The sequence below is a fragment of the Pseudorca crassidens genome, chromosome 2, assembly GCF_039906515.1.
Source record: "Pseudorca crassidens isolate mPseCra1 chromosome 2, mPseCra1.hap1, whole genome shotgun sequence".
Taxonomy (NCBI): domain Eukaryota; kingdom Metazoa; phylum Chordata; class Mammalia; order Artiodactyla; family Delphinidae; genus Pseudorca; species Pseudorca crassidens.
Genome location: NC_090297.1, coordinates 46019890 through 46033455, shown reverse-complemented (window position 1 = coordinate 46033455; position 13566 = coordinate 46019890). Strand labels below are relative to the sequence as shown.

At 37.2% G+C, this 13566-nt stretch overlaps 1 protein-coding gene across 6 annotated transcripts in view; it reads left to right on the top strand.

Annotated features, from left to right (window-relative positions):
• USP24 (ubiquitin specific peptidase 24) overlaps window positions 1-13566 on the top strand; it is a 149993-nt gene that overhangs the window by 40610 nt on the left and 95817 nt on the right. For 5 of the 6 annotated variants that reach the window (XM_067726300.1, XM_067726299.1, XM_067726297.1 and 2 more), the window contains exons 2-7: window positions 623-788; window positions 2131-2198; window positions 5930-6073; window positions 6754-6876; window positions 12605-12640; window positions 12978-13043. In XM_067726300.1, coding sequence (XP_067582401.1) covers window positions 623-788; window positions 2131-2198; window positions 5930-6073; window positions 6754-6876; window positions 12605-12640; window positions 12978-13043 — 603 coding nt within the window. The remainder of the gene's footprint in view (window positions 1-622; window positions 789-2130; window positions 2199-5929; window positions 6074-6753; window positions 6877-12604; window positions 12641-12977; window positions 13044-13566) is intronic. The other variant, XM_067726298.1, reaches the window with a different exon arrangement.

The following is a 13566-nucleotide window of genomic DNA, read 5'->3' as shown; positions in this document are numbered from 1 at the left end:
ATTCACTGAGCAGAGAAAAGAGAGCCTAGCACTGAGGTTTGAGAAACTCCAGTGTTTGATGGCTAGGAAGGGGAGGATGTACCAGAAGAGGAGACAGAAGGAACCACCCTAACCCAGACCCCAGAGGAGAACAGGGAAGCATGTTATCCTGGGAGGTAAGGGGAGGGAATCTAGCATACCAAGAAGAGGAAGCAGGCAGAAGGTCAGATATTCCTGAAAAGTAAGATAAGGACTGAAACATGTCCACTGGATTGAATGATGTAGCATTCAGTGTGGTGACCTTAACAGTTGCCACTTTGGGAGAGCATGAGAAAAGGGGCTGTAAGTGAAGGTAGATTTGATATTTATAGCAAGAGATTAAGAGAGTTCATTTGTGAAGAATGAGATGAGCTCACCTTCTGAGACAGTTGGGATGCCACATTGATAAAAGCTGAGAATATTTCAGATAGTCTTGGTGAAAGATGTGATTACGAGAAAGAAATGTGGAATCCACAATCTTGGAATTAATGGCTACCAGTGATTAAGGATCTGCTTTGTGTTAAATTGAAAAATTTTTAAGTAGTCACTAATTATTTGTGTGTGTGTGTGTGTTTTTTTTTAAACCATAATCCCTCTTTGTCAGAAGAATGATGAAAACGGAAACTGCTCAGGGGAAGGAATTGAATTCCCTACAACAAATTTATATGAACTGGAAAGCCGCGTTTTGACGGATCACTGGTCCATACCTTACAAGCGGGAAGAGTCACTAGGCAAATGCCTGTTGGCGTCTACCTACCTAGCAAGACTTGGTAAGTTCATACTTCAGGACACAGGAGGAGTTTTCATTTTTTGGGTTTTTTTTTTTTTTGATAGGAGGCTTGACTTTCATTTTAGCTCCTGTCATTGGCCATCTGTATTATCTTAGATCATTTACTCTCTTAGTCTTTGTTTATCCCCTGTGGAGTAAAAGCGTTGAATTAAATCAGCTCTTTTCTTCTAACTCCAATAGAGTGTAAGAGTCTTTAAAATATAATTGAAAAGCCTTACGGAAATTGAAATTAACTTTTCCACAGAAACTTGGAGCACTTTAGATTAAGGCTTAATGCAGTGGCGTTTTTTTTTTTTTAAAGAAAAGAAAGTAATGTTTATTTAATATTTTATGCTTATTAAGTTCTTGGCACTATCTTAAGTGCTTTACAGATATTAAACGAATAGAGTAATAAAATATCACTAGGTTAGAGAATAAGTTTCAACATAAGGAAGCATCTATATTATAAATATATTAAAGAGAGAATAATAATTTATTTTTCATATTGAATTCATTTGTAAAATAAGATGAATTGAGCCAGTGTTTTGCAAATTTTTTTTTCTCATTAGAAGTGCATAGTTTACCATTGTGATTAAATACAAGGCACATCAAAAGGAAATATTTTGACTAGCTTCCATGATGCGTTTATGACTGGCTTCTCAGCAGCAACATTTATTGAGTGCCTGAGAGGATGCCGGTGTTATGCTAAGTGGTAGGACTGAAAAAAGAAAATGTGCTCGACAGTGTCTCCACTGATAAGCAAAATCTGTCACTGAGTTTTTCTTTTAAGTGTATTCCGAAGGATAATTTTACAGTGGATTCATTCATTCATTTAGCAAGTATTTATCACCTACTCTATGCCAGGCACAGTTCTGTGCATTTTATTGCACAGAGTTCAATTTGTTTTGGGCAAGAGAGTGATTTTGGCATTTATTGAGAATATATGTGTTTTTAAAAGAAATGTTTAGGAAGACAGTAATGGCTGATAAGTAGCTGCTGGTGGTGTTTGTTCTATTAGCTATTTAGTCAGATCATTGAAAGTTACTCTGATATGGAAACATGAGTTCAAGCATTTCAGTTCTAATTAGTATTTACTTATTATACTATTAATAAGTATATATTAATAATAAATATAAATGGATATATTATGCTATTAATAATTTAATACTGTTACTTTCTCAGCCTATTCCTTTATCAGAATGTATGTCTTCTGCTTTTAATAATTCCTTAAGAGTCAAGGTTTCTGCAATAAGTTCCATATGTATGAGCTTGGAATGATATATATGATTTCTGCAACTACCTAAAATCTAAATAAGGCATATTGTTTCATTTATTTTACAAAGGTCTTTCTGAGTCTGATGAGAATTGTAAAAGATTTATGGATAGGTGTATGCCTGAAGCATTTAAAAAGGTAAGAAAAATGTGCTGTGCTGATTTTTTTTTTTTTTGGTGGGGGTGAAGGTGAACAGGCTTTTTGCTTTAGTTTTAGTTTTTTAACATGTGAGCCCAGTTTATGAATCCTGTACAACTGAGGAATGCTCAAAAATGAAAAACGTAGCCCTGAATATGGGGCTCAGGAATGATTTATTTCTTCTATATTTAATTGTTTGCATGTCTTTGGTCGAATATAACTTTTACTTCCTTCTATTTAACTGCTAAAGAATAGGTGAAGACTTACACTAGGAAATTAGAAATCTTACTAAACTAAGGATTGTGGCACTTAGAAATACAATATTTATTTATCAAAATATAGGCCATTTTGTACGTACTATTCTACTGAGACAGAAGCAGACGTTTAAACTATAGAAAGTTTAACTGGATTGAGTATTGTATCTGGCAAAACGGCATGTGGATGGCAGCATCTCTGTTGGAGCTAGACTGATATGCTTGCCCCCATTATGGCCACATCTCTTATAAAGCAATTTTTCTTAACAGTGAGAATAGAAGATCACAGGACTTCTGTTTCTGAAAGCATTCTAACTCAGCATGGTTCCCTATTCAGGACTTGAGTCCTGAATCCTTCAAGAGCAGGGACGATGTCACAGGCACTGTTGTTTTCCCCAGCATATAGCCAGTGCCTAGTGCAGAGAAAGAGCTCAGTAAATCTTTGTTGAATGAATAAATGAGTCTCCTGCTGTCTCATGCTTCTGGGTTTTGACATCCATTTTTTGTCTCATATGCAAGTAAGATACTACAACTACAGGTGATGAAGTTTGTATTTATTATAAAACCCAGTAAAATAAACTTCATTTGCAAACTGTTATTTCCATCTGCGTCTTGACAGACAGAATCTCCCTTGATTCAAGACTGAAGACAGAACAAAATTAATTTTAGGAACAAAAATAGCTTCATCTTTGAAAAAAGGGAGAAATCTTTTGAAATTCTCATTTAGGCAGGGATTATAGAGAATCAAGATTTTTCTTCATTTTGGATGAATTCATCTACCATTTTGTAGTTTTAACTTTTAAGAATTTTGTTAAGAATTATAGTATCTTTTTAAAAAAATACCAGCACTTTTATAATGTAACATATTGTGACACCTATCATAATGTATGCATAAATTTGCAGAGAAAGAAAATTCAAGTTTATTCAGAGTCATGGAAAAGGGTTTATTCGTGTAAGGAAGGGATCTTTAGGTTGATGATCTTCAGATTCAGAGAGCCCTGGGTCAAGTCAGTCCAGCAGCAAGTTGCATATTTGGAGTGTAATACTCTAACTCTGTACAGAGATGCTTCAGAGGACTGTTTTATTTTATGCCCTCAGCTGTTTGTAATAGTATAATAAATGGTCAAGCGGTTGTTGGGGTTTTTTTCCCTATAAAACTATGAGCACAAAGGTACCTTGCATTATGTTTAATGTCATTCAATTCTTACAGTTTAGAGCTATTAAAAAGATTCCTCTAAACTAGAAGGGCTACAGAATTCTGTGTGCCTTTAGATTTGTGTTTCCTGGTATGATGGCTCTCTCCCTACCTTCCCTGGGCTTTTCTCACAAGCTGCCCTTTTTTAAAAAAAAAAAAAAAGAAGTAAGAGTACAAATAATAAGCAATTGTGTGAATAAGGTGCACAAAAGGAGCTTTATTGTAATTTCTACTTTCTTCACCTTTCACTTTCAGGCCAGCCTGGATTCCTTTTTTTTTTTTTTGGCTGCGTTGGGTCTTTGTTGCTGCACGCGGGTTTTCTCTAGTTGCAGCGAGCAAGGGCTACTCTTCATTGCGGTGTGCAGGCTTCTCCTGTTGTGGAGCGCGGGCTCTAGGCGCGCGGGCTTCAGTAGTTGTGGCATCCGGGCTCAGTAGTTGTGGCTTGTGGGCTCTAGAGCTCAGGCTCAGTAGTTGTGGCACACGGGCTTAGTTGCTCCGCAGCATGTAGGATCTTCCCAGACCAGGGCTCGAACCCGTGTCCCCTGTGTCGGCAGGCAGATTCCTAACCACTGCACCACCAGGGAAGTCCCCTGGATTCTTTTACTAGTATATTCAGGCAGGGAAAAACATCCAGGTGTGGCCATAGTGCACAGCTGTGTTTAAACTTTGTGTGCCTCTTCCTCACATGGTGCTGCCTGTCTTGCCCCACCTCATCTGGAAGGTAGATAGAACTCCATTTTCAAAGTAAAAACGGAACATATGAGATGGCAACAGAGGGAGTGGTGCTTAGTCCACATAAATTTTATTGTTGTCACATGAAGCTTCTTAAATCTTAATCTCTGCTTTATTATCTAATTTTTAAACATAGGAAGAATATATAGGCAGGCAAAAGAATTCTTGCAAAAATAGTAGCAAAAAATAGTAATTGCCTTATATAGAATCAGTCTTATGATTATTGTTCATTTGAGCAAATAGTGCAGCTAATTGCTATAGAGAAAGTCTGGAACTGAGGTTTTCCTCTGCAGCTAAAGAAGTTTGGGCTCTTTCAGGGTCTTAACCCTCTCGTTAAGGGGTTCTCAGTGTGGCTAAGGTGAAATTTTTATAGCACAGTATTTTCCCTCTGAAGGGAGATCTTACAAAAACATGAAACCACTGTACCAATTTGCCATTATTTTGTTAAGTGGAATCCTCTCACTTTCCCATTCCCTGTTTCGGCAGTTGTTCCTGAATTAGACTTCCCCAAGGACTTAGAAGGTCAAAGATTGGGGAAATCCAAAGATGATGATTTTAGATTCTTCTGTGTGCCTTTTCCTTCCTTTTTAACAAATCTAAGCTGCTATCTGAGTATAAGAGGCACCATTTTTTATATTTAAGAAAAATAGCTGCAAAGTAAACAATGTTACAGTGCTATTTTAGATTTGCTTAAACTTTTTTAAAAAATTGTATATTTCTTTAATACATACTAGAAAGGAAAATACAAGCAAAATAAATAGACAAGGTATTTCTAAAATTTTTTTCACATTCAGAGCCCTGCTGCCATCTGGTCAACAGGTGGGAAGATGCAGTTCTGTTTCTGAGATATAAATAATATGAAAAGAATGTACATGTTCAAATCATGAGATTTCTTAGATTCCAGGAATGTTGATTAATAACGACAGCCAAAATATATTAATAATAAAACCTCGCTAATACTTTACATTCGATGTACCTTTTGATACTTGTAACGTCTCTGTGAAGTGGGTAGGAATTATCCCTCTTTCGAGATGAGAGAACTGAGTCTCTGGGAACTCTGGTAAATTTGTTCAAGACAGCTAGAAAATAGTAGTATCAGAATTGATCTCAGGTTCTTTCTTGTTCTTCACCACTTGACCTCTCCTAATAATAATGAAAAGTAGAAAACAACATTTTCTTTTAAACAAACTGCTTTATTTATTTATTTGGACACCCTGCGTGGCTTGTGGGATTTTAGTTCCCTGACCAGGGTTTGAACCCAGGCCCTCGACATTGAGAGCGCCGAATCCTAACCACTGAACCAGCAGGGAATTCCCCAAACTGTCTTAATATAAGGGAATTAAAGTTCAAAAAAACAAAACTAAGTGTTGACTGTGAAATAAGTGGATAAGTAGATGGACTACAGCTATGGGTCTTTTAAAGCAAGTCATCTGCATAAAAATAAGTATTATGGTAATAATCTCTTCATTAGTCAAGACTGAACTGATAACTGTAGATGTCTTTTCTTTCTTTTCAAGTAAGACTCTAAAGTGCCGTTTATGTTTTGATAGCTGCTGACATCAAGTGCTGTTCACAAGTGGGGTACTGAAATTCATGAAGGCATCTACAACATGTTGATGCTATTAATAGAACTGGCTGCAGAGAGAATAAAACAAGATCCAATTCCCACTGGTCTGCTGGCTGTGCTTACAATGGTACAGTATGTCTAAAATGAAGTACTTTGTGTTTTGCTTTTGTTTAAAATACCTACTACCTTCTGACTTGTAATTAATAATGCGTGATCATGATCTTATCATTAAAGTTATTAACTTGACTTCTTGCTTTTTATTTTAAAAGCAGAACAACTGTTCTGTGTTTTCAGTTTTAAAGAAATACCTTTCTAATTTTAAGCTTTCTCAGCTTTTAGAATGATTAAATAGCTTTCCTTTATGTCTCCCTGATTATTCGAATCACAAATACTGTCACATAGGGTGTTGATGTAGTTTGGTTTCTGGGCTTTTCCCCCGACTAGTAGCAGTAGCTGCATGAAGAAGGGGCGCTCGTGTTTTCCCTCCTAACTTCTGTCTTCACTGCCTTGTTGCCCATCTCTGCTTGTGGCAGCCCTAGAACATCTGGAGCATTGGCATCACCGTGCCTGGATCAGACCTCCCGTCCTGCTACCCCCTTCTCTTTCCCCACAGCAAACATTGAACAGAACAGGAGAGCACCACTTTGTTCCTCAGCACTGGCTAAGGAATATGTTTTGTTGGGATACTTGAAAGATTCCATTAATGAGGGAGTCCAAGGCTATATTTTGTATCTTCTTTTCTAATGCTAATATGTGTTGCTATAGAAGTAGATAATAATAATGCTTCTCTGTTCTCTTTGAATCTAGGCTTTCAATCCTGATAATGAATACCATTTTAAAAACAGAATGAAAGTGTCTCAAAGGAATTGGGCAGAAGTGTTTGGAGAGGGAAATATGTTTGCCATTTCCCCTGTATCTACTTTCCAAAAGGTAAACATAGTTTTGTTTCATCCTTTTATAGATAAATGTATTGAAAAAGATTTTCTCTGCTACAAAAATGACAATTTACATGGAAGGATAAAACAACCTATGAAAAATGACAAATACTCCATGTGGTTCATAAAATTGCTTAACATTTTTTTCAGCTACTGGATATTTTTCCATAGCTGTTAATTAACATCATGAAGAACTTTAGAGATTTGAAATAATGTTTGGTGAAATGAGAAATGACTGCATGACATGAAAAGTGCCCTATTTATTGAATTACCAGAACCCCAGTTTAATGAGTGTCCCAGTTTCTTAGAGATGTTTGAGAAGCTAGAGCATTTGAAATCATTTGAAACGACTAATTATTCCCAGAAAATAAAATCTAGTAGTTAATCTCATGTATAATTTTCTTTAAACTCTGTAAGCTTTAAAGCTTTTGTTTTTTTCTAAGCACAGACCAACATCCTCATTTTATATTTAAAGGCGTACGAAGTGCCAATAACATTATACCCACAAGGAGTACATAATTCAGACAATTTGTTGATCAGACACTTTGGTTTTTGAGAGACATTTGAAAGAAGTCAATGTAGTAGATAGAAAACTTGTCCATTGATTTATCTAGAAGGCAGGGGTTCAGTTCAGCAATCATTTATTGAACATTTGCTGTGTGTCTGGCATTATTCTAGGCTTTGGAGATATAAATAAATAGTTCCTGCCCTTAGTATAAAGAGTAATAAGACATGGCTTCTAACTTACAGCATAGTGGAGGAAATAGGAAAAAAAAATCACAGTATAACAAACAATAGGTGCAATTATAATAGTAAGTACTATGTATGGAATAAGGGGAAGGAGTTGCCACCTTGGAAGGTCAGGCAGTACTCTAGAGAGGAAATGAGAGCTGAGTGGAAAGTACTGTGAGTATATCCTGTGGAATTTAGTCCCCACAACAGCTCTGTGAGTTACGTGCTATTTTTACCCGCATTTTGTAGATGAGAAACTGAGGCTCACAGAGGTTAAGTACTTGCCCAAGTTCACAAACCTGTTTACAGAGGGGACCTATGCAATCTAGTCCATAGTCTGCATTCTTCATATACAGTCTTGGCTCCCAAAATACTAAAATCTTACCTTCAGTTATGTTGTGAAGATTAAATGACAAATGTATATAAAAACACTGAACACAGTGCTTCACTTTAGTAAGTACTCAAAAAATGTTCTTTTTCTCCTCCCCCCAATTTACATATACAACAGTGGAGACCCAGAAATGTTGTCTCTTAATTTCTTCTCATTACCACAAAAGGAATTATCTCTTCTGCAAATGCCCTAGATCCCCTCTTCTTTCCTCTTGCCTTCTCAAGCATTTTATGCCTTAGCATTTCTATTCTTTCTTTGGTATGCTCAATTTTTTCCCCTTTATCAGATTATTCCCATTGTGTATAACAGAGTCTAGTATTTTCCCATCTTTAAAAATTCTGCCCTGGATACCACTTCCATCTCTAGCTTCAGCATTATTCTCTATCCCCCTTCACAACCAACCAGATGAAAGATTCCATATCCTTCCCTCTCAGTTACTCTTTTAGTGGTTAGTCTAAAATTTTAACTTATTAATTAAACAAAACCTAAATTTCATCAGTAACTTTACCCTCTTCTGAGGAGTACTTGAAAACCTTAGACTGTTTCGTGTCCTCATTCCTCACCTGACTCATTATCCTTTTGTCTTTATTGTGCATTGTCTAAGTCCTCTCCTGTATTGTTTTATCCCCTCAAATAGGTACAGTCATCATTACCTTATACAGTGTTTTGACTCAGCCCTATTTATATGCTATCTCTTTGTGTACCATTCCTTCTGTATTTCAGACCTTCCATTGGGATGATTTTTCTTCTTCCTGGAGTGCATCCTGTACAGTGTCCTTTCATAAGGGGTCCATTGGGAGTTGAGTCTTTGTTTTTGATGGCTTAAACTTGACTTTATTTCCTATTCCCTGAAGAACATTTTCACTGGGTTTTAAATCCTAGATTGACATACATTTTTCTGTCAAAATATCAAAGCTATCATTTCAGTGTCTTCTGACTTTTTTTTTTTTAATTTATTTTTGGCTGCTTTGATTCTTTGTTGCTGTGCGCGGCTTTCTCTAGTTGCAGCGAGCGGGGGCTACTCTTCGTTGCGGTGCGCCGGGCTTCTCATTGCAGTGGCTTCTCTTGTTGCGGAGCACAGGCTGTAGGTGCACGGGCTTCAGTAGTTGTGACTTGCGGGCTCTAGAGCACAGGCTCAGTAGTTGTGGCCCACGGGCTTAGTTGCTCCGCAGCATGTGGGATCTTCCCGGACCAGGGCTCAAACCCGTGTCCCCTGCCTTGGCAAGAGGATTCTTAACCACTGCGCCACCAGGTAAGCCCTGTCTTCTGGCTTTGAGTATTGTTATTGAAAGTTGATTGTTGGTCTGACTGTTGTTCCTTTGTAAGAAGTCTTTCTTTTCTTCATGGCTATTTTATTTCTTTTTGATAGTTGGCAATTTGACTCTCACTGCAATTAACTGAGGTATTCTTTTTGTTTATTTTGCTTCAGATCATTGAATTTTCGAATCTAAGGATTTATATCTTGTCGCAATTCTGGAAAATTCTCAACCATTACCTTTGTAAATATTGCCTCTTCCCCATTAGTCTCGCTTCCTCTAGAACTTTGATTGGCTACATGTTGGACCTTCTCATTCTGTTCTTTTTTTTTTTTTTTTTAATATTTATTTATTTATTTATTTGGCTGCACCGGGTCTTAATTGCTGCACATGGGCTCTTTGTTGCGGTATGTGGGATCTTTAGTTGCAGCATGCTAATTCTTAGTTGCGGCATATGGGATCTAGTTCCCTGGCCAGGGATCGAACCTGGGCCCCCTCGATTGGGAGTGTGGAGCCTTAGCCACTGGACCACCAGGGAAGTCCCTCTCATTCTGTTCTTATGTCCCTTATTCTCTTTCATATTCTCCATCTTTCTGTCTTCTTGTACTGCATTTCTGATAACATTTTTTCAGACCTATGGTCCAGTTCACCAATTTTTTTTCTATTTGTATCCTATAGGCTATTTAACCTATTCATTGTCTTTAATTTCATTTATTATATTTCTCATTTCTATAAATTCTCATTGGTTCATTTTTGACTCTGCTTATTTTTTGTTATCTCACGTTCTTGACTCATATTTTCAGTCTCCTCCTTGTTTGATGCTTAACTTATATGTTTAATGCTTAACTTATAAGCATATGTCTGACATCTAAAACTGGTCTGATTCTGCCAGCTTTTACTCAGTTGTTTTGTATATGTATGTATGTGTATAGAAAAACATTTTTATACGTATTTCTTTGTTTTCCTGTGAACTTACGTTTCGTGGAATTTAATCTAAGAAGAGTTTTTGAGGCCTGAGTTGAAAGTTCTTTCCTCCAAAAAAGATTTACTTCTTCCAGATGCCTGGGGATACTACGATTTGGGAATAAATTCTCAGCTTAAGGTTTTTCAGACCATAAAGGCAGTGTGAATTGGAGCAGCAAAGCCATGTGAGGGCAATTTTGTGGTTATAAATTCCTGGAGAATTTTTTTCTTCTCACAATCCAGTACCACAGTCAAGGTTGGCAGGCTTCCTTGTTGTTTCCCTTCCACAGGTAAGTTTATTTCAGTTCATCTTACACTCAGGATGTAGCCCTTTGGGTTCTTGATTTATGTGACAAACTCTTCTTAGTCTCTGAGCCCTGTCTTGGCTACGTGTCCTGCTTCTCAGCCACTGTAAGGCTGTGAAAATGGAAGCTAGAGGTCTCCAGAGTTCCACAGATGCCTACAGCGTGAAAGCTGGCCTCACAGTTTGCTTACCTCACAGGATTTCTGCTTTCTCTTTTTTTAAAACTTCTGAGCACTTTGTGTCAACTCAGCTATATATTTTTAAAGTGTTTTTTTTTTTTAATGTTTTTATCCAGTGGTGTTAAGTTATTTTCGGCTGGAGAGATGTTTGGGGTCACTAGACTGAACTCTACATTAACTCTTCAAGGCATTCCATTCTGCCTTCTTTCTCCACCACTCCACTGAAACAGCTCTCGTTAAGATACCAGCACCTTCGTGTTTCTAGATCCAGAGGAAATGTCTCTCGACCCCGTCAACAGGAATGGTCACAGTCAGTTTCTCCCTCCTTGAAACTTCCTTCCTACAGTCTCTTGCTTTCTGCCTGCCCCTCAGCCACCTTTCCTTTCTCAACTCCTTCACCTCTACCCAACTTTGATCCAGAGTACTCTCTCTAAGAAATATCTTCCATTCTCATGGGTTTAAATGCTATCTTTGTGCTGATGGCCCTCTGCTTTATTATATCTCTGTGGCCCAAACCTCTTCTCTGAGCACAACAGACTTGAAGAGCCAACTGTCTCCTCTTGGTTGCCACACAGAAATCTCAAACTGTGCCTAAAATGGAACTTCATTATGTCTCCCCAGCCTTCATTCTTCTCCCTTTCAGTAAATGGCATCACCATCTACCTACATGCTCAAGCCAAAACATAGGAATCAGCCACGATTCATCCCTTTTTCTTATTCCCCATATCCAAACTGTAAACAGGTCCTTTGATTTAATCTCACATAGATTTTAAGTTGACTTCTCTCTTTTTCCTCTGCCACCATCCTACTCCAAACACCATCATGTCCTACCTAGTTACTGCACTAGTCTTCTCCCTGGTATCTCTACTTTTCACTCTCTCATTGATCCATTCCATTCCATTCTCCACATAACTGCAAAGCATCCCCTTAAAACATAAAAGGCATCATTTTCTTGCTTTAAACACCTCTGTTGCTTTCTTTCTAATCACAGTCTACAGATTTCTGCATCATCTGGCTTTTCCTGTCTCTACAGCTTCATCTGTACCTTCTCTCCTGCACCCCGGCTCCCAGCTGGGAGAGTTGCCTCTCAGTTTTTCAAACAAGGTAGGCTTTTCTGCCTTCCCCAAACAGGACCTTTTCCATTTCAGCCTCTCTGCCTGGACTATTCTTTGAATGGCTAAATCTGTCTCATCCTTTCAGTTCCAGATTAAAGACCACCTCTTCAGAGAGGTTTTCTGTGACCACCACTCTGAACAGAGTAGGCTCCTTTTTCATTTGAAGACCTTTTGTTTTTCCTTTTGTGGAATTTAGCACAATCTGAGTTATGTGTTGGTTTACTTGTCTTTATTGATCCTGCTAGAATATGAGCTCTGTGAAAGCAGGTACCACATCTCTTCTTAGTCACTGTTCTGTATCCAGCCACTAGAACATTATTCAGCCCCTAGAACAGTGAATGCTTAAGAAAGGAAAGGAGGGAAGAAAAGGAGGAGAAAAGAAGAGCTTACTCTAGGACAGTAATTAATGGTACAGCTGGGACTAAAACTTTTAATTTCTTGATTCCTGATTTGCTACTCTTTAAGTTAATTTAGTTCCTAAAATATAACTCTCTTAGAAAATTTAACTCAAGTTATCTTGTACCTCAGAGAGCTTAAACTGATCTCAGCTACCCAAAACACACAAATGCTTCGTATTGTAGCAATTCCATCAAAATACAGACTTACTCATGCAACTGTTTACAGTAATGTCAAAGAATCGCGTTAAGAAACATTTGAGAAAACTTTGAAATATTTTTTAAATTTTAATTTTTTTCCAACATTTGATTTAGGATAAAAGAAATATGAGGGTTAGTAGGGAAGTTTTTGTATTGCCATCTCAATTTCTATTTTCTTTTCTCATAGGAGCCTCATGGATGGGTTGTGGATTTGGTAAATAAGGTATAAAGCTTTTATTAATATGATCATGTTTTCCATTTTCTAATGAGATTTCCTAGAGTTTGGTGTTTTAGGTAGATGACAGCTACAGAAAATAATCAGATAGGTTTTACAGTTTCTCCCTCTTTTTTATATGTGCTGTTTATACAGATAAACCTCAGCTTTAGGGCTTAGCACATCTCCTCTAGTATATCACAGGAGCATTGGAATTATTTTTGTGATGACCCTTAAGACCAGGATTATAGAGCACACTGATAAAGCAGAATGTGAGCCTTAGTTGCTTGCTTAAACTATTAAGGTATAGCATTTTAAAATTAACGTATACCTTTTTTCTTCTCAGTTTGGAGAATTAGGTGGATTTGCAGCAATCCAGGCCAAGCTCCATTCAGAAGATATAGAACTTGGGGTAAGTTAAACCACTATATATACAGTGTGGAAGTTCACTTTATCTGGGTTGCTGTGTAACCCAAGGGACATGGTCTAGACAAATTAAATTAAATGTTAAAGTTTAAGTCAGTCTTTACAGGAGCAGCTTCCATGTTTCTGATAACCACAGAAATGTTTACTGTTAATCAAAATAAGCAAATTTCAGTGTATGGTGTTTGGTTTTTTTTTTTCACCACACTAATTTCTCTTTGTGATATTTTTCTCTTAACTACTAACTTGTGGTGGTTACATGAAATTATCTTGCTATTTAGGGACAGTTGCTATATGTGGCAAGTATATGTGTACATAACAATTTTATGCCTCAGATAAGTCAGAAATTATTTCATAGTACCAGAAACAAATAAAATATTTTATTTTAAGATTGTTTAGTCAGCTTTTTGGTGTTACAGAGATTCATAGATAACAAGGGCTATAACAGGAGCTTAGAACCATCCCTCAGGTGCAATACCATTATCTTTTCATGTCAACTTTATTTTCTCAAA